The following is a 20,726-nucleotide window of genomic DNA, read 5'->3' as shown; positions in this document are numbered from 1 at the left end:
CTAACTTGTAAAATGGCATGGGTAATGCCACCCCCTCCCCACTTATCTCATGTGAGTACTGTGAAGAATCAATGTCCATTTCATAAACTATAAAGCCCTGTGGTGAGGTATCATTGAAATAGAAGCTGGGATTATTCATTTATTTCTTTACTCTTACTATGGGTGTGAAAATGTAGAATATTTCCATCTTGCAGGGTTTTTTTTTGATGCTCTTTGATGTTTGTTTGTTGATTGATTGATTATAGTTGCTGACATTTTGTCATGGTCACTCTCAGCCCCTAGGCAAAGATTCTTAAGAATAAGTGATCTATACTGTCCACGTCATCTATCGGCATTTGTCTGAAGCCAAAGCAACACAGAGTACTGACGTAAGAACTTTGTTTTACGGTACATGACAAGTTCAGGGAATTACAGATTCTTCCAAATAAAAGTTTATTATGTGTAAGTCACCATTTCAACAGCATTTAATGAGCTGACATCTATACTGAGGCAAATGACATGTGTAATCGATTTTAGTAATCAGTGGTTGTTCTTACCATGGCAGATCCAACACGGCTGACTTTGATGGGATTCCCTCTTCCAGAAAGGTCCATCTTTGCTCTGTCCATCACATACAGGCAAGCATCGAGGATGCCATCCTCAAACTATTTGGAGAAAAAAAATTAGAAACTATTTAATGTCCACTCTGAAAACATGACATTCTCTGCTGAAAAATAAAATGAAACCACAGCCTCATGTTTAGAAATGTGTATTTCCTAGATGGTAATCACTCATGATCTTTAGCATGAAATATCAAGGTGGAAGGAAGGAGACACCCTCTCTTATTTTTTAGTAAAATGATTAGGAACTTAAATGCTAGCTAGAAATATAAACAGAACTACTAGCGAGCTGATGTACTCAAAGGTCAAGAACTGACTTGAGGGCTTCCCTGGTGGCGCAGTGGTTGGGAGTCCGCCTGCCAATGCAGGGGACACAGGTTCGTGCCCCGGTCCGGGAAGATCCCACATGCCGTGGAACGGCTGGGCCTGTGAGCCATGGCCACTGAGCCTGCGCATCCGGAGCCTGTGCTCTGCAACAGGAGAGGCCACAACAGTGAGAGGCCCGCGTACAGAAAAAAAAGAACAAAAAATAGAACTGACTTGAAGTTCTTCAGAAAATTGTAGGGTTAATTTAGAGGATCTCTCCAACATATTGGCTCCAGCGCCAAGGCAAGGGAATGAACCACTTACCAAAGTCAGGCCAAAGTCTCGAGCCCTCAAAAGTAACATGAGTCCTTGGGCATATCGACAGTAAGTGGCTCTCAGGTACTTCTCAGGAAGGCACTTCAGGTCTGCACTGGAAATAGTAGGAGACCTCACATAGTGAATGTCTGTCTAAGGTTTCCTCTCTTCTGAGATAAGGTGGACACCAGGGTCAAAGAGAGGGCAGGAAGACTTAGAGAAAGGAGATTCTATTATCAAGGGAACCGTCAGGTAGTCAGTTCAATTTCCTTAGAAAGAACTCCTAGATACATACAATGCCAAAATTTTCCAAACAAGGAACAAAGACAAAATAGTTAAAAAAAAAAAAAGGGACAAAATTGGAAGATTACACTTATACTGTACCTCATCGTACAGACTATTTCCCTGAATACAGAAACCTTGTATATTATCCACCCGAGGGCTTAGGAGAGAAATCACAATTTTAATGGCTAATTTCCATGTAATTCCTTATTAAAATCCAGTTAGAATAGCAACTCTGCGTGTATCCTAAACTGATACGATAGATGCAGAAATGGGTAATTGCACTAGCTCTCCAGGTGAATAAGAACTCATGACTCTGGTTCTTATTAGGCAGCATCTTTTAGCTGTGTCTGCGGGGCATGACAGCCATGAGCTGGAAAGGTAAAGACATAGAGAACTACACGACAAACTACTGGCTTGGCTGGTTGTTTGGGCTGAAGTACACAGATTAATGGACTGCAAATGACAGTAGAGACAGGCAGTGGCTGTGCTCAAGGGCATCTGTCCAAAGGCAGGCTGGCTGGGGAGAACACGACCATGCTTGGAGCCCTTTCCCAGTCCTCCTTGCTACCCGCCTAGGTGACTTTTTTCCTTGTTAGCTCTCTCTCTATCGTCACACTGGGGGCATAAATAGAATCACACCTAAGGGTTAGGAATTAGGGACCCAAGGCAAGAGCACCAGACAATAAGCAACAGTCACGGGTTGTATGTCACTCGGGAAGGAGAGGACTTGGAACCAGAGAGCGAGGCAGGGACCCCAAAACAGGGGAAGAACACCTAGATCATTAGCCTGGCAGGACGTCAGAAATGCAAGCAAGCAAACCTGAACACTGAGGAGGAGCAAGACATAAAGCTGGGTGGAGAAGGCAAGAGCCAATGATGACAGCCCAGTGGTCAGGCTCGAGCAGGGGTGAGCACTGCAGGGAGATCCCATATGGAAGTCTAAACAAGGGTCTCAGACCAAGAAAGTATCATGTGACCTGGTGAGGCCAGGCTCTGGGAAATCTGCCCCTGGATACCCAGAACGATGGTGCACAATTCCAACCATTTCAGCCAAAACTCTGAGAAATGACACATTCACCTGCCTTCACGTTGCTAATGGAAAGTCGTTTCTGAATCACAGGACATGAGTCTGTTTATGGAAACATGGTAAAAATATTCATTTGCCCCATTGTTAAAGATACCAAGCTGAAATAGTTTGAACCATTGAATATCTCAAATGAAATACCATTTGCTACCTTATATTGGGACAGTAATTTGAGGCTGCAACTGATAAAATGTCTTGAGGTGAAAGCCCAGTGGGCCCTCCTTTGACTAAATGGTAGCATTATTTTCTTAGTTAGCATATCTAATCCTAACACTTAAAAAAAGTGATTTCTTTGAGTTGGGCACTTGCCTTTCTGTATCCTTTGCATTATTATCAAAACACTTTTCCTTATAAGAAAAGAAAAACATGAGTTTATTCCAGGGTGGAGAGCAGAGTCTAAGCTCATGAGGTTTCACTGTACTGAGTTTGCAAAGCATTTCTCACTGGAATGCCATATCATCCATACAATTTCCCATCTCTGTAACATTGTAATAACTGAAAATATGTGATTTCAGCTGATAAATTATGCAGGTGCCTTTCTAAGTCTCTACTCCCAGGCTATCTTGGAGTCTCAGATCCTGAAAAGCAGGAAATTGTGCTTGTCTAATATCGACAGATAGCACCCTGCAGTGATACATGGGGCTAAAAATATTAAGTAAAAATGTCCTTGACAATGACAAATTTTAAGTGGCTCACCTGACCATAGCTCCAGCTTCTACTCTTGATGTCATTGAAGTCTCCATAAAAAATAACCCCGATGTCATTCAGGACATATTCTTCTCTTTCTTTTTCATTATCCAGGTATACAGCATCCTCTGCATTGAAATTTAAACATAATGACTATTACCAAACCAGAAGGTTTTCATATACTTGCAAGTTTGTTTTGGTCCTAAATTGCTAAATGGGAGAAAAACTAAATGGGAAAAAAAGTCTTTTGTTTCACTAAAGGTAGCTCATTTCACAACATGTAATTTTAGCAATGGTGAACATAATTAGTGGTCAAGATCAGTCTGTAAATGATGACATTTGTCAGCAAAATGCTGACAAACTCTGGCTCTTTAAATTCCAACTAGCACAATTAAACTGACAAGTCTCAGTAAACGTTTTAGGATTCTGTTGCATCAGTGGTTTCAGAATCAGAATTCTAGAATGCAGATAAAAGTCTGTAACACAGATCAAAAAATAATTTCCAAAGTATTCATGTTAATAGAATTCCAAATGATTTAAAAACAAGTCTTGGGCATATTAGGAAGCTGAAGTACCATCTGTCACGCCTGGTTAGTGGCCCATCAGGGACAGGAGGAGAGAGGCTGGGCTTTGTCTCCTTTCAAGGAAAAATCCTTGTGCATGTGTTGGTAAGTGTGTGTCCAATCAACCTCCCTGGTCATCTTCCTCCATTGCAAGGACTTTTCTTCCCTGTGGCTATAATCTCAGGAGAACCTCGCTGCCCACCTGCCTGCTCAGTAATCAGCTGGTACTTATTCCCAGGCCAGGTGTGAAAGCAGCAAAAGCATCTTTAACACAGGCAGGACCATACAGGCTATAAGTTATACTCAGGTCAATTTGCAGGCTTGGAAATGGTCAATTTTGGTTCTGATCGGGGACATCGTTCATCACATTTCTCTGGCCCTACTTGCCATCCTAGTACCTTCTGAGGGCTCTTTCCTCCTCATTCCCTGATAAGGTTTTTACCATCTCCCTGGAGTAGTGGTTGTCAACCCTGGTTGCACATTAGAATCATCCGGGTAGATTTACAGACTCTTGATTCCAGCTGAACTCTAGATTGATTGCATCAGAATCTCTGGGAGTAAGGGTGAGATCCAGGCATCAGGGTTTTTAAATTAATTAATTAACTAATTAATTAATTTTAAGCTCCCCAGTGATTCTGATATGCAGCCGGAGTTGAGAACAGATGCTCTAGCCCCTTGCTGCTCAAAGAATGGTGGAAAGACCAGCCGCATACAGCACCACCTGGGACCTTGTGAGAAATGCAGAATCTCAGGGCCCAGTTCTGAGCTACCGAAGCAGAATTTGCATGTTAGCAAGGTTCCCCGGGATTTGTGTGTACATTAAAGTTTGCCAAGTGCTGCACCATCCAACCAGCTTGGATCCCCATTTGGGCTGTATTATAGCTTTGATAGAACCCTTTGGAGATTCTGTGGGCTTGTCTGCTCTCCAGTACTTTCCTGTAACTTCCTTTCCATTCTTTGCCTCTTGCCTACGATTTGCCTGGTTTCATGCAACAGTAAATACACACACACATACACACATTTACATATTTACTAGTGTCCAATAAAGTACACACATTTAAAGTGTATAACTTCACAACCAAAATAATAAACATGTCCATCACCCCAAAAGCTTCTTTGTACCGCTTTGTAATTCCTCCATCCCAATCCTCTCCCTGATGTCCCAGTCCGGCCAGGGAACCATTCATCTGCTTTCTATCACTGTAAGTTCATTTGCATTTTCTACAGTTTTATATAAAAAGAACTGTACAGTATGCACACTTTTGGGGGTCGCGCTTCTTTCACTCAGGCTAATTCTTTTGAGATTTACTCATGTTGCTGTGTGCATCAATAGCTTATTCACCCGAAAGCCATTTTATCTTTCTAGAAGAATCAGAGTTACAGGACAAACGTGCCGCAGCCTTCCCCCAGCCCTTGCCAACGTGAACTTTGATGCTTCAGACTTCTGGCCTTGCTGGGTTCCGTGGTTTTGCCAGCAATCTCTATACAGTCATGTGACTCCCCAACTGAAATGACAGCTTCATTTCCAAGTGGAACAGAGCAGGGGTAACACATAAAGAAGCGACAACAGAAATATCGAGGTCAATAGTTCTGAGTAAAATCGTAAAAGAATACATTTATTTTAAAATAAAATAATCTCAGTGTTAAAGGACCTTGACCATTTACATGCACAGCTTTTACAGCCTGCCACCAGATGATGTTATCAAAATGGCCTGAAAAGGAAAGGCTACTTAAAAAAAATTCCTCTATAGTAGTGGTTTAACTGTAGTAAGTATTGTAATAATAAACATCTTAGCCAAGTGGGTTTCAAATGCCTGTTATTGAGATAAAACTCCTCTTAAGGCCACTGAGGCCTAGAAGTGCCATTTAGGAATGTTTAAAGATGTTTTCCTTATAATATGAGATGTTTATGGACTTGTCCTATAAAATATTAGACTGTATTATAAGCTACCATAATTTAAACAATTGGTATAAAATTAGATTAATGGGTCAAAATAGGTAGCCTAGAAATAGATGTTACAATATGCATCTGTCTCTATGAAATAAATTTATGATAAAAGAAATGTTATAAATCAAAGAGGCTGACTGGAGTGTCCATTAATTCAGCTGAGAAAATTGGCTGCTTGGGAAAAGTAAATTTTGTGTACCCCAGAATAAACTGAACATTAATTTAGAATCTGAATTTACAAATGCAAAGCGTAAAAAATCCAGAGTACAGTAACTGTGAATATTTACTTGGTCTCCAAGTGAGAAAGTATTATCAAGACAAAGATAAAAGAAAAAAATCGAAAAGGAAATGATCCCTGCATTTTATTTGATATAAATGTGAAACGAATTTCGGATATATAAAATATAAAGTCTACAACAAACTAGAGAGATATTTGCAACAATAGAAAATGTTAGTAAATTTTCCTTACATGTAGAGAATTCCAATAAATTGATAAGAAAATCATGAAGTGTATAAAAGAAAGCCAGTAAAGGGAAAACCAGTTCACAGATGAGGAACTGTGAGCAGAAAATAATTTAAAACAACTTTAATTAAGTAGTAATCCAAGAACTGCAAAGGTTTAAAAAGATATTATATGTATATATTCATTTGTCTATGTATTTTATTTTATAATACTCAATACCAGCTACTGTGTGATGAATTGCCAATCTACTGATGGGATTGTGATAGCTACAATATTTTAAAAAGCAACTTGGCAATTGTATCATTAGCCTTGAAGATATTCATGATCTTTGATCCAGAGCAATGAATCTATCTGTCTTCCATTTGGTATTGTAACTCCTGCTACATAGACCAACAGCTGAACTGACTGTAAGAATGAAAGCGTTAAAGGGCTAGAGTACAAAATGAAGTTTTCCTTCAAAATCTTCATTAAATGGCTCTAAGAAGATTGACTCATCTTTGAAGAGCATCACATCGGGTGAGACTCACATGATTGCTGACCCTCCCCGGTTCCCACCTGTTTCTATAAGTTAGTGTGCTTAACTTCCTCTCTTAATCTATTATATGTAAGATCTTTTCTTTTTCTGAGTCAAGAGAAAGAAAAACTTAGTGAATAAATAAATTTAATAAATAAAACATATTAAATAATTCTTTAAACAGTGTAATTTATTCATTTATAGTGTGCCAGGATAAATTAAAAGAACTTTCATCTTAAAATGCTGCATGGAGCCTATCGTGCAAATGGAGGTATTTTGTAAAATAACCTTAAAACTGTAAATTGACATGTTTGGTCAAGTTTAATTTGTTTTGTTTTCTTTTTCTTTTTTCATTTGAAAACTACTTTAGCAATAATTCCATGGTTACCACATTCTGCCATCAAGAGATGTTTGTTAGTATCCTAACACTGCAGAAATCTTAATGGGTATGAACTCATTCTATCCATCCTTGTCAGGTAAGGTATTTGTTTCTTGACAAATAAACCCTTTGATACTTTCAGCCTCAGAAATCAGTCTCAAAGCTATTTCCGAGTATAGTTTGTGTGAAATAAAAATGTTTAGCTTTGGTGATAATTTTTCCAAGCTGACCTCCCTTGGGCAAGATACCTTTTTAGTGCTTTTATTTTGTTAGACTACACTTTTTCTGAAGTATTTTTGTAACACGTAACTTTTTTTGTACTTTTGCCATTTGAAAATGTTGTGGTGTAGCTGGTCTGTAATTAACTTGCAAATTTAAAACTACCGTTGGCTTTGTAAGTCAAAAAATATGTGATTTTGTCCTTGTATATTGTCATTCCATCTGCAGAAATCCTATTGATCTCATAGCTACTATTGATTTCTTCACAGTTCACAAATGAAGAATAAGAACTTCAGTGAATTCGACTATTAATCCTGTTGGGAGGTGAATCTCATTTCACCAGAATTAATTTCTGTTTTTGCACTAAAACGATGATGCAGGGTGAGGACACATCACTCTGAAATTGGAAGACGTCCCCACTTAAGGCTCCAAAGTGGACTACTCAGCTGAGTTCCAGGTTACTACTCATTATTTTGTTCACCCATTGGGGAATTCGATTCTTTTATGTGTTGGGAGATGGCCATTCTAACTACTATTGACTACCTCTGTTTGGGGAGGATATAATAAGAAAATAAGAAAGAATGTATGTGAAGGGAGAGGCTGGTTATTTCTTCCCATACATACTTCCCAAAAGTTGTGCTTTTGCTCATATGACCAACAAATAGATTTTTGGATTCGCTATGATTTTTCACCAACAAATATTATTATTAACAGATTTTCCTATTTCCACTAGTCCTTGCAATACTTTGTAGTGTTTCAATCAGAACATACTTTAATAATCAAAAACTTAATTCCATTATAAAAAATATTGAATAAAAGGATTTTAGAAAAAAAAATAAGTTGAAAGCATCAGTAACAACTCATGATGCATTTTCCCTTTAGAAATCACATTTTTGGGCTTCCCTGGTGGCACAGTGGTTAAGAATCCACCTACCAGTGCAGGGGACACGGGTTCGAGACCTGGTGTGGGAAGATCCCACATGCTGTGGAGCAACGAAGCCCATGCACCACAACTACTGAGCCTGTGCTCTAGAGCCTGTGTGCCACAACTAATGAAGCCCGCACGCCTAGAGTCAGTGCTCCACAACAAGAGAAGCCACCACAATGAGAAGCCTGTGCACCACAATGAAGAGTAGCCTCCGCTTGCCTCAACTAAAGAAAGCCCGCACGCGACAACAAAGACCCAACGCAGCGAAAAGTAGAAAGAAAAAAAAAAAAGAAATCACATTTTTTAGTTCTGACCACTGAAAAGAACCAGAAAAAACAACCAATGCAATGGCAACAACAAGTACACTTGAGCCCAGATCATGATCTCTAAGTACCATTCCTCTCAGCCCACCCCCCATTAAAAGGTACGAGGGCTCCTTAAGAAAAATGAGTGCAGGTCTGGGTCAGGAAATGTATGAGACTAGCCTGAAATACTTCTTCCTACCAGAAAACAAGGAGGCTTTTAAAGATTCTAGGACTTATGACAAAGGAATCAGAAATCAACTTGAAGAAGCTCCCACTGGCCAAGAATGGGACAATTCAAATAGCAAAAATAATAGTCACTGCAAAGTATTAGAACATGTGAAATATTTCAATATTTGTAGTTTCATAGTGATTTTAAAAATTCATTGGTCATCTTTCTAGGGTGCTAAGAATCAACTCATTATCTTAAAAACTTAGAAATAGGAAAGAGCCATGTATCTAGACTTTCTTATATGGCTACTACCTCAAGGCACCAAAATAATAGATGCTAATAAATGCAGAAAGAATGGTAGATGAGACCATCACCATTTTGCAGTCCCTAATGAAATAATGGATCTAGGCTAAAATCATTTGTTAAAAGGCTAATGGGGAACTTCATAATGGATGGATGAGACTGCTAAAACCTGATCCTACTGATAAATCTGAACTTCACAAAAAGAGGGACAAGCAGACATTATGAGTCTCCTGATGGGATGAATGTCCCAGGAAGCACACAGCATATAACTTAAGAAGTATATAGTTCTTAAGTGCTCTCTCTGCCCCCCTCCAAAGAAAACAGAAAATAATTCACTTATAGATGAATCTGATTGAGTCTCTAGATAGAACTAACCGCTTAACAGAAAATACAGGGGTTAGAGAAACACTACACCCATGCCAGCATTTGTTCTCTCTTGTCCTTTTTGTTTATAAACATCTTTATTGGAGTATAATTGCTTTACAATAGTGTGTTAGTTTCTGCTTTATAACAAAGTGAATCAGCTATACGTATACATATATCCCCATATCTCCTCCCTCTTGCGTCTCCCTCCTACCCACCCTATCCCACCCCTCTAGGTGGTCACAAAGCACGGAGCTAATCTCCCTGTGCTATGCAACTACTTCCCACTAGCTATTTTACATTTGGTAGTATATATTAGTCCATACCTCTCTCTCACTTCGTCCCAGCTTGCCCTTCCCCCTTGTCTTTTTGATGATGGCCATTTAACAACAGTGAGGTAATATCTCATTGTGGTTTTAATTTGCATTTCCCTAATGACTAGTGAGGTTGAGCATCTTGTAATGTACCTGTTGGCTTTTCATGTATCTTCTTTGGAGAAATGTCTATTCAGGTTCTTTGCCCATTAAAAAAATTTTTTTTTTTTTTTTTGCTATAGAGTTGGAAATACCATATTTTGCCTAGCATGGTGGCATATAGTAAAACACATGCTAACACCTGGTGCCAATGAAGGTTTAAAGAAATGGATACGCTCGCGTGCTGTGGCTGTATTATAAACTACTGCATCCTTTAAAAAAACTTGGCAGTATCTATGCAAGTCTAAGATGTGGATTCACTTTGACCAAGCAAAGATACTTCTAGGTATCTATTCTACAGAAATACATTTGTATGAAGTTATGTGAAACATTCAGTGTAGCACGGTATACTACAGTAAACATGAGAAGAAATCTAAATATTTGTAAATAAAAGACCAAATCAATTATGGTACAACCATACCAAGCAGTCACTAAAAAGAATATGCTTGTACTGATATAGGAAGCTCTCCAAGGTATATTGTGCAAGAAAGTATAGAGTAATGTGCATAACACAATCCCACCTGTGGTTAATAAAATCCAAACTCTACAGATGTACATATGGACATTAATATGTAAAATTACAGCAAAATATCTGGAATGAAATACACAGTTGAAGTTTGTTTTCTCTGGAGATTCTCTAGGATTGGAGGGTAGGTGAAAGGTAAAGTCCACTCTTTACCATTTATATACATACATGTGTGTATATTTGAAAGGGCAATCTATTCAACTAATTGTCAATTAAAAATTAAAACCATTCAAAAATACATCAAGTGAATAGAAGTACACCAAAATGGTAGTTGTGATTTGTAGATCTCTGAGTTCTTTTTTTGCTTTCTTTATTTTTTATTTCTATTAGAAGACTTTCATCATGAGAAAAAAGTTACTTTTTAAAGTGTGGTTGCATTTATATGAAACCACCTATTTAAGAAAAGGTTAACAAGTTTAACTTTGTTGCATTAATTTTTCTTCAAGAACAATATGGTATGTTCTTTTTTTATTATCAATGTCTTTATTAAATATCTTCATACAGTGATAACTTCCCCCCTTCTTTAAGTCTCCCTGTACTCTTTTCTTCCCAGCACAGGTTGGATTAAGCCTTGTTTTGTAGTGTCCTATGGATGCTGCAGTGACATTCACTCCACTATATGGAAATTGTTCTGTGATTTAATTATTTCTTGAACAAGTATGTGTTTAGTATTTACTCCATGCCAGAAACTTGCTAAATGTGGTACAAAAACAAACTCTTTAAAACTCATAACATCTCTAAGAGGAAGGCATAATATTTTCCCCATTTTAGAGATGAGGAAACTGAGGAAGAGAGAAGTATCCATCCCAAGGTCATAGTGCAGGTAAGAGGTGAAGCCAGGATTTGAATACTAAGCTGTCCCCCTAATAGACCAAGACTCTGAGTCCAAAGGATTAGGGCACTGTCTCCCCAGCGTCCAGCACATTGTGCCTGGGAACGTGGCACAGTAAATGGCAACCGCAAGAATGAGAGATGGGGATGGATGTCTGAGCTTTGAGAGTGAGAGAGAAGTCCAAGAAAATGAAGGATTTATTTTTGGGCTTTGGGTTATTATTGATGGGAAGTCATAAGTTTAGGTGGCAAACCATGAATAGGAAGGAGTTCTGCAGCTCGAGACCATCCTTTTCCTTCCAGCGGCTGAATTAAACCTTACCTCAAAATCGGCAGGCATAATCATGAATCCACAACTGGGCAAGGAAATCAAATGGGGAGGCTTGATTTTAATTTTAAATTTATTTATGATTTTAAAAGAAGATTGAGGGTGGAAAGAAGAGCTTTCTTTCCTTTGTTTTTATTCAGATCTGTCACTTTAAAATATAGTTGTCCAAAGCTAGGGTAAAAAAAAAAAAAATTACATCCCCATGGAAACGCCAAAAAACTCTTTTTGTTTGATAGGCTGACAAAAACAGGAAAACTTAATCATTTGCCTCTTGAGATTTTTGTTGTTTTGTTGTTGTTGTTGTTTGTTTTTAAAATTCTTTTGTTAGTTTGAGAGGTGTGGTGAGGTTTTTCTAGAACTGGGGGGGGGGCACGGAGGGTACTATTATACTATGAAAAGGAAAAATGTGCTGACAAACAAGTCACTGTTCTAGTGGCCCAACAATCTGAACTGTTATTGATAGAAAGCAGAGGTGTGTGTGTGTGTGTGTGTGTGTGTGTGCTCGTATGTAAGGGTGGGGACTACACTTCTCAATTGCATGAGAGCTGATAGAAGCTAGGTCTAGAGAGCTCATAGAGTTGGAATGGCAGCACCATGGACCCATTGACATCCTCTTGATCCTATGAGACCTCTGGCAAACAACCATCACCACAATAAAACTCACAAGAAAACATGGCGCCACTGGTGATTATGCAATAATACCTCCATCTGCTTTACCCAGCACCTCTGCCACCAGAACAGACCTTCAACATGCCTTGTAAATAACCACTCTTCCCGGGTGACTTACAGGAGGCAAGTAGTAAAGAACGGCCTCACTTATTTTACGATTCCTCTGGTGGGAGGAGTGGGGCAGTTCAAAAGAGAAAATTGTGGGCTGAGAAATGCTGAGAATCACTTCTACGGCTGATTTCTGGCACCCTTGGAAATTACAATTTCCCTCCCCCCTCAGAGAAAGTAAGAATTTATAACAAACCTGTAAAAATGAATGCTGAGCATATTGATTTTAGTATCTGTATAACCTCTTAGGGAGAAGGAGGGCTATTCATCCCCACGTGGGTAGAAAATTTCCTTTTGCTTATTTACATGCTATTTTAAAGTTAAAGCAAGTCCCATTTCTAAGGTCATTAAGCTCAAGCCTGGCAAAGGGATCAAAGACAATTGTAGAGCTAGGAATGCTATCATATATTCGATCTCTGAAGAGACTGCTGGACAGCTTAAATCAGAGTTTGGTTCTGCTTCTGATCCTTTGGAAGAAATAATGGCTTGGCCTCTCCAAGAAGGCAAAATGTCTCACGTTTTTAGTGAAGGGAGAAATTTTGAATGAGGGATTAGAAATAACTTCTACTTGCCTCTCCTTTATGTAAAAGCTGAGCGTCACTAAAGAAAGATGCAAGACGTGCTGGGTGAGTGTAATCAGTCTTCGAGGGGGTGCCTTCATCTGTGGAGCAAGTGTGACTCCAAATCAGTGTCATCGCGATATGTTTTTCCATCTCAAAGTAAATCAGAAGGGGTGGTGACCCCAGCAGGCTGTGTGCACTATAGGCATATGATTCCCACCCGTGGGAATTGGGAAACACTGGAGTATATTAGGGAATGGTATTTCCAGAGTCTGTGCTTTTTTTTCCTGGAAGGGTCCAGAGCCACTGTCTTCCTAAAATGGTTTAATTCAGCCTCTCTAGAGGCCTGCCTTTGTACCTGTGAACTCTGGAATGGAACGAGCCCATGAAACCCAGGCAAGCGATTCCTCAACAGTTGGGTCTGTGTATGTTCCCTGCACACACGCTGCCTTACATTACAGCTCAGGCCAGCTTGGGAAGTTTATTGTGTTATTTTTCCAGTTTTGCTGGTTAAGGAATTTTTAGTGTACTTAAATATCTTCAGAAGACAGACTATTATTCATGAAGCAGTTCTACAAAGAAAAGTATCTGATATTCTTTACTTAGCACATTTCCTCAAAGGGAGCCTGTGCCCTTGCTGGGATGCTTAATTTCTCTCTCTCTCTCTCTCTTTTTTTTTTTTTTTTTTTGCAAAGGAAACTTGTTTGATCTCTTAGCTAACAACCTGGTTTTATTTTTATTTATTTATTTATTTTTAACGGCAGGCTTTCCCAGTGTTGATTAGAACATCATAGAAGCATCTACCCCTTGTTTCTCTCATTACACAATACAGGATACCCATGGTTCTGGTTCTGAAAATAAAAGAACTTACCCTGACCAAATCAGGGTAACCAGGTTTTAGCCCCAGCGTGTTTCCTGATTTTTCTGTGTGACCCTGAAACTTTTATGTAATACTACAGGGTCTATTTTTTACTCTTGAAATATGAGGCTAATAATCCTCTCCCTGCCTCTTGGAGCGGTGGTTATCAATTCAATCCAGCAAACATTCATGAGTATTAACTCTGGGCCTGGCACCGTGTTAGGCTGAATGAGAAAAGGATCCTGCTTTCTGAAACACAGAATGCAGGAAGATACCTGCTTTGAGCATCATTTGAAGATATAGAAAAACCCCTGCCCACCTAAGGAATTATAAACGACATGAATCGGCAGATGAATTCTGGAACAGACCTACCCACCCTGCTCCTTCCAGAAACAGCTTTGGACCTTGAATCTGGGGTCATCTATATGCCACTGAAAATAACTTTCACTGTGAGCTCTCTGGCTTCCTTCTGATTGCAGTGTCACACTGAATAATGCTCACTGGGTACAAGAAGTATGAATGAGACTCTAATGATTTAGACACTTGCAAGAAGGATATATGCTATTTCATTAAATAGAAGGTTAGCATAAATAAGGGCTTAAACATTTCACATAAGCTTTATTAAAACTTCATCACAATTCAGTTAACCAACTATCTGACTGCTGTGGCATGCAAGCACTGTTCTAGGGGCTGGACAGGGTACAAAGATAACCCACCGACCCGTCTCTCCCTACTCCCCGATGAGGCCAGGGCTCTTCTCCTATTACACGTTCTTGTTGTGTCATGACTTCTTTTGCAATTCTTTTGCAACTGTTGTAATTCATGTTTATTAGTAGCTCATTGGTGAAACCTTTGCCAGATGCTCTTTGAGGAAAAAGATTGTCTTTTTCACTACCACATTCGAGTGCCTACTTCAGCATTGATCCTTAATATGTGTGAATGAATAAATAACACCGCTGTACTACCCATGGGTAATTATGTTGTCATGAGCGTTGGGGGAGATATACTATTAATATTTGTGGATTGATGGATGAATGGCTCTAGCCTGAGGGTGTAAATTCTGGTCTGGGCTCAAGGGTCTCCAAGAGAAAGGGGTGTTGGTCATTGTTACCCCAGGAATACCAGACCTGGTGCATTACTCCATTCTGTACTGAAGGGTATAAAAGACCATGTATAATTACAAAGCACATAGTATAAAGACAAATGTTATAGTAAAATACAAGTTGGTCCTATGTTTTTACTATTAAAAGCATCCAGATATTGGAAATTTATTGATTTCTTTACACTAAATTTAATAGATTTCTTTGTTTAAAGGAAAATGCAAAAATCACATTGAATGAAAAGTTAGAAATAACAGATGCTAATTTAGTGTCAGGTGCTAAAAGAGAGAGAAATCTACACACATGTACCCACAACACATGTCCCCCATGCACCATGTATGACTTTGACCTTTTTCCAAGATGGTAAGTTGTGAGATTACATTCACAACTTCTCTGTGATGGTAAATGCAGTGAACCTAAAAAGCATTTACTTGGAATCATTAAATCAATGCAGCAAACATTTATTAAACATGAAGTATGTACCAGGCGCTGTGCTAGGTGCTAGGATGAAGGCTGGATTTAAGGGAAAATCAGTGATGGGGAATGAGGTGGGAAACAAGTGATTGATAAAAGCCGAACCCCTTGAAAAGGACCGGTGCCCTACCAAACAGAGCAATCAAATACTGACCTGAGTACTGAGCACAGGACGGGACACTGAAATCTTTCAGAACACACTCTCTGGCACTAATGCTCGACTACCAATCGGGAACAGTTTGAAATTAAATAGGGAAATACATTCAACCATTCAGAGTTCCCAAGTGGTCAGAAAAATAAGATGACTTCACAATAAACACCCAGCTCACTCCTGCTGCCTTTGTGGGTACAGTTTTCTCTCCAACACCCAGAGAAGGGCTCCTTCCTGGAACGGATCTGAAGCCTGGTTAGCACGGTTAAATTACAAAGCTAACCAATAATTCTCCGGACATCCAACCCTGCCCTCCGTCACGTGGTACAGCTATTGATCTGCACTAATGATTTAGTGATTAAGGAAGATAAATTGCCTATGAATGCAAAGCAAGCTGAAGGGCCCCCAGCAACAGAGCTGATCATTCTTTATCAATCAGGGTTGTACTTGCCTGGGTAATTTCAGCCCAGTGTCCCAAGCCACCTTGGACATCACTTCCACGTCAGGAGTGTGGTGTTTTCAGCATCTTGCTCACCTGGCTTTATTTTGACAACTTCTGATTTCCTCTTTTGTTATCTTTTCTCCTTGGGCAATGGCCTCTCTTCTTATCTACTTTCTAGTTGCCAGATCATATCTCTATGAGTCCATTGTTATGAATTAGCACACGCAAGCACGAAACTGGGTGATTGTCAGGCTACAGTGTATTTGGTTGTGTGTGGGGTTCATCATACAGATCCCCTGGCTGGATTATGCTTTGGTTTCTAGGCCGGGAAAACCACAGCATGAGAGAAATGAAGAGATAACCTCTTTCTCCCATTCCATTCACACCCCCTGGGAGATCTCAGTGATCATTAACATAAAAATGTAAAAAGGGGGCTTCCCTGGTGGCGCAGTGGTTGAGAGTCTGCCTGCCGATGCAGGGGACACGGGTTCGTGCCCCGGTCCGGGAAGATCCCACGTGCCGCGGAGCGGCTGGGCCCGTGAGCCATGGCCGCTGAGCCTGCGCGTCCGGAGCCTGTGCTCCGCAACGGGAGAGGCCGCGACAGTGAGAGGCCCGCGTACCGCAAAAAAAAAAAAAACCAAAAAAACAAAAAAACTGGTGCCAGAATTTTTCTGGAGGGAATAGCTTTGGAAAAGTGTGTAGAAGCACAAATGTGTAGTCTCTGTTGGAGAAGCTCAAAGAACGAAATAAAAAGGCTTGCTGGAGTGTTCTGCATGAGAGAAGAAGAGAATTTGCTCCTGAGAGAGGATGAGAGCAGAGTTTGGAGGACAAGGAAAAACAAAAGGGGAGAGAGAAGAGTCAGTAAAAGCTGGAGAGAGACTGGGATTAGGGTTAGGGAGGAGCCAGTGGAACTTTAAGAAGAGTGAACACAGTCTCCTGTGCTTTGTAATTATTATCTTGTGATTATTATGTAAACCAGCGGCCCTGTGAGTGTGGTCCCTGCCCAGCAGCATGAGCATCCCCTGGAAACTGATTAGAAATACAAGTTCTCAGGCCCCACCCAGACCTCATCACTATGAGAATGCTGCACAGGAACCTGTGTTTTAACAAGCCCTCCAGGTGATTCTGATATGGTCTGAGTTGGAGAACCACAGCACGGTTGGGGTCTGTGTACCCGCAAGGTTCTCATCTGCGGATTCAACCCACCGCAGATTGTGTACTATGTTTACTATCGCTGTTGGTGGAATCCATGGCACACAAGGAATATGAAGGGCAAATACAGGACTTGAGCATCCGTGGAGTTTGGGTATCTGTGGCGGTCCCTGAACCAATCCCCAGGGCTTCCGAGAGATGACTGTAAATCTTTCTTCCTCTCACCGCCCCACACCCAGTGGCAATTAATGTCTAGACATTCATACATGTTTTGGGTAACTGTTTATGATGTTTCTGAGGCAGCACAGGTGTCAGCACGGAGAGATACAGGATTCCTACACGTAGAGATGTGACCACCACAATATCCCCAAGAAATTTGCAGAAATGTTTGGACTTTCACAGGCCAAGGAATTAAGGGGTTGTGGCAGTTTTCTCTGGGTTCTGGGGACCGGGGCAGACCCATCTGCCATGTTCATGTAGTAAGCCTGCTTCCCACCTCCCAGCTCTCACGTCTCCTCCAACAAGCCTCCAATACTCCCTCCTTGATTCTTGCTCTCGACGGATGATTTTGCTTTACACTTTACTGAGAAAAACAGAATCACAGGAGGGAACAACCTCATCCTCCTTCCACTGAGTCTAGAAAACCTGCACCTTCACCCGTATCCTACTTTGCTCCTGTCACAGTGGGGGATGGATAGTCCCACCTATCAAGGGCTCTTCACCTGTTCCCTAGATCCCACCCGCTCAAGGATTTCTCTAAGTCAGTGACTCTCAACCGTGTCTTCAAGAATCATCTACAGAGCTTTTTATAAGCCCTAAATGCCAAGCTGCAGTCCAGACCAATCAGAATGTTTGGGTGGGGAGACCGCAGCGTCAGTGGCCAAGCCCCCAGGTGATTCCAGGGTGCAGCCAAGGCTGTGAACCACCACCCTCCCTCTGGGCTGTAAACTCTTTCTCCTGGTTGGTCTCCAACACCAGAAAATTATGTCCACTCTGTCCTGTCTTTAAAACTTCTCCTTTGACCTTCGTATCACCATCTCTGTTTCACAGCAAGTCTTCTTGAAGGAGATGGTAAAACCTGTGCCTCCACTTTCTCACCTCCCATTACATGGTAGCCCGTGCCCATCTCTCTGGTTTCTGTCCCCATCACACTAGTAAAACAATCTTTCTAATTTTCCCAATGACTTCTGTAGTTTCACAGTGTATGGCCACTTTCTTTTCTTATCCGACTCAACTAACAAGCAGCATTCCAAAGAGCTAAAGCCTGTCTCCTTGAATCAATTGATATTCTGACTCTGTGACACCATGTTCTTCTGATTCCCTTTTACCCCACTGGCTACTCTTTGTCAATCTCCCTGTCCTTTGTTTAGACTCTAATTGTGGATTATACTAAATCCATCCTTGTTCTTCCTTTAAGCTTGCCGCTAGCTCCTGCTGGCGGTCATATTTATATCTCTAGCTCAGCTATCTCCTTTGAGCTCTAGACTCACCTATTCAAGTGCCTACTAGAACTCTGGTTTTATTCTCACCTTCCGCTGATCAGCAATGCCTAGGGGCAATGCCTCTCTGCTCCTTTTCTGTAATGCAGCCTCTAGTGCCAGCACCATGTCATCTCTAGATCTATGTCACTCTTTCGGAGCAGAGGTACCTGGAAGCTGCTCACCATGGCCACAATGGAAGACCAAGGCAACGATCAGGTAGTTGAAGGTTATTAGACCATCCACCTCCTGAATGGTCTTCCTGTAAAGTCAGTATGTCAGGCAACATGACTAACCCTTTTCACCTCTAGAAGAGAGGCCACATAAGTGCAAATGCATGTAGACGTGTGTCCCATCTTACACGGATGATGTAATCCAGAAAAGCTGTTAATAAACCAAAGTTTGGGCAGATCATATCATTCTTTAAATACCTTAGGGTGTTGGATAGTTATATGAAGTTGTATGATTTTCTTTTTGTAATGCCAATAAAATCAATAACAAATTCTTGTTTACCTATTTTATAAGTATGGTTTTTTAAAATACAATTTTCTTATATTAGGCCACCACCTATGTACTCCACCATCTCAGCCTCCTTTGCTGATTCCTACTCTGTTAGACCCCTAAATGTTAGGGTTCTTTAGGGCTTGATAGGACACCTTCTTTCCTTCTTTATCTATATTTTCTCCAAAGGTGCAGATAAGTCCCAAATTCACATCTCTGATTCTCGTCCTACCTATCAGGGTATCTCCGGTCATTTCTGGTTGAGTGTCTACAGTTATCTCCAAGGAAACATTTTCAAAATCTTAGTTTGTCTCCACCCCCTCACTCCCCTCAGTCTTCTCCATTATCCACTCATTTGCAGTTGTATCTGGTTGGCAAGGTTACTATAAACAGATCCCTGTACCTTTGAACTGCACATGGTCCAGTTAGCAGCTCCTGTCACCATCAACCTTGAAGGTTTGTCTCATAGATAAGGATTATTGGGTATAGGATGATGGAGGTGGCAAGTGGGGAGCATAGGATTAGCTCAGTGCCATCTATTGGAATAGACAGTTCAAAGAAAAGGTCAGTAGGATCCAGGTTTATGTTATACAGGAGTAGAAAATACTGTTGTTCACTTATTTTCTATATGTAAGTTCGGATCAAGCCTGAGTTAAGTGCAAATTCTCACCTTCAAAATAAGCACTAATATAGACCCATTTTGGAAGATATTGGAGAGAAATGCATATGGAATAAGATGACGTGAGAAGTCTTTGGTCCCATCAGCTTTTATATGTTTCATTACCTTATTTCTTAAGCTCTAGAAGTGGACTCTCTTCCCTCAATTTTGCTACAACATTTGCATCTGCCTCTGGAACTTAAAATCAGCCTCATGCCAAGTATGGAAGCAGGGGTCAGACAAGGAAGAGCAGAGATGAGGATAGGGAAAAATACTGTGTGTGACTGAGTCTTTAAATTGGATTGGTAGAGAAATCCTTGGACTTGACTGAGTTTATTTGACTATAACCAGATTAAGTTTCTGCAGCAGCCAGAAGGGAAGACTCAAAATAGCAGTAGAGATTAAGTTGTATTGTATTAAAATAAAGTTACATGTTTGCATCTCCAGAGTTACAGTTTATGAAGTGTGCACGTACTATGCATATAAGCAAATTTGCGGAATCTGTTAGACATTCAGGCTTTCTCTTCTTGAATTAAGGAGACAGAGAAATTAGTTCCACTATAGACAGGGTCAACTTTATTCTATTTTTCTGAAGCCAGATTATGGATCCTAATAGTTTTTTTTAAAAAATTGAAGTATAGTTGCTGTACGATATGAGTTACAGCTGTACATATATAATACAGTGATTCACAATTTTTAAAGGTTATACTCCATTTATAGTTATTATAAAATATTGGCTATGTTCCTCATGTTCTACAATATATCCTTGCATCTTATTTTACACCTAATTGTTTGTACCTCTTAATTCCCTACCGCTATATTGCCCCTCCCTCTTCCTTCTCCCCACTGGTAACCATTAGTTTGTTCTCTGGGAGTCTGCTTCATTTTTTTGTATTCACTAGTTTGCACTTTTTAGCTTCCACATATAAGTGGTATCACACGGTGTTTGTCTTTCTCTGTCTGATTTCGCTTAGCATAATGCCTTC

At 40.3% G+C, this 20,726-nt stretch overlaps 1 protein-coding gene across 1 annotated transcript in view; it reads right to left on the bottom strand.

The window, feature by feature from the left end:
• Nucleotides 1–20,726, bottom strand: part of F13A1 (coagulation factor XIII A chain) — a 141,111-nt gene that overhangs the window by 79,044 nt on the left and 41,341 nt on the right. Inside the window, exons 5-6 of the mRNA XM_081245387.1 lie at nt 3,286–3,404; nt 537–644 (exon numbers count right to left, since the gene is read on the bottom strand). Of these exons, the coding sequence (XP_081101513.1) occupies nt 537–644; nt 3,286–3,404 (227 nt within the window). The remainder of the gene's footprint in view (nt 1–536; nt 645–3,285; nt 3,405–20,726) is intronic.

The sequence above is a fragment of the Mesoplodon bidens genome (assembly GCF_964165515.1).
Source record: "Mesoplodon bidens genome assembly, chromosome: 10".
NCBI lineage: Eukaryota > Metazoa > Chordata > Mammalia > Artiodactyla > Ziphiidae > Mesoplodon > Mesoplodon bidens.
This window is presented reverse-complemented; position numbering and strand designations above follow the sequence as displayed.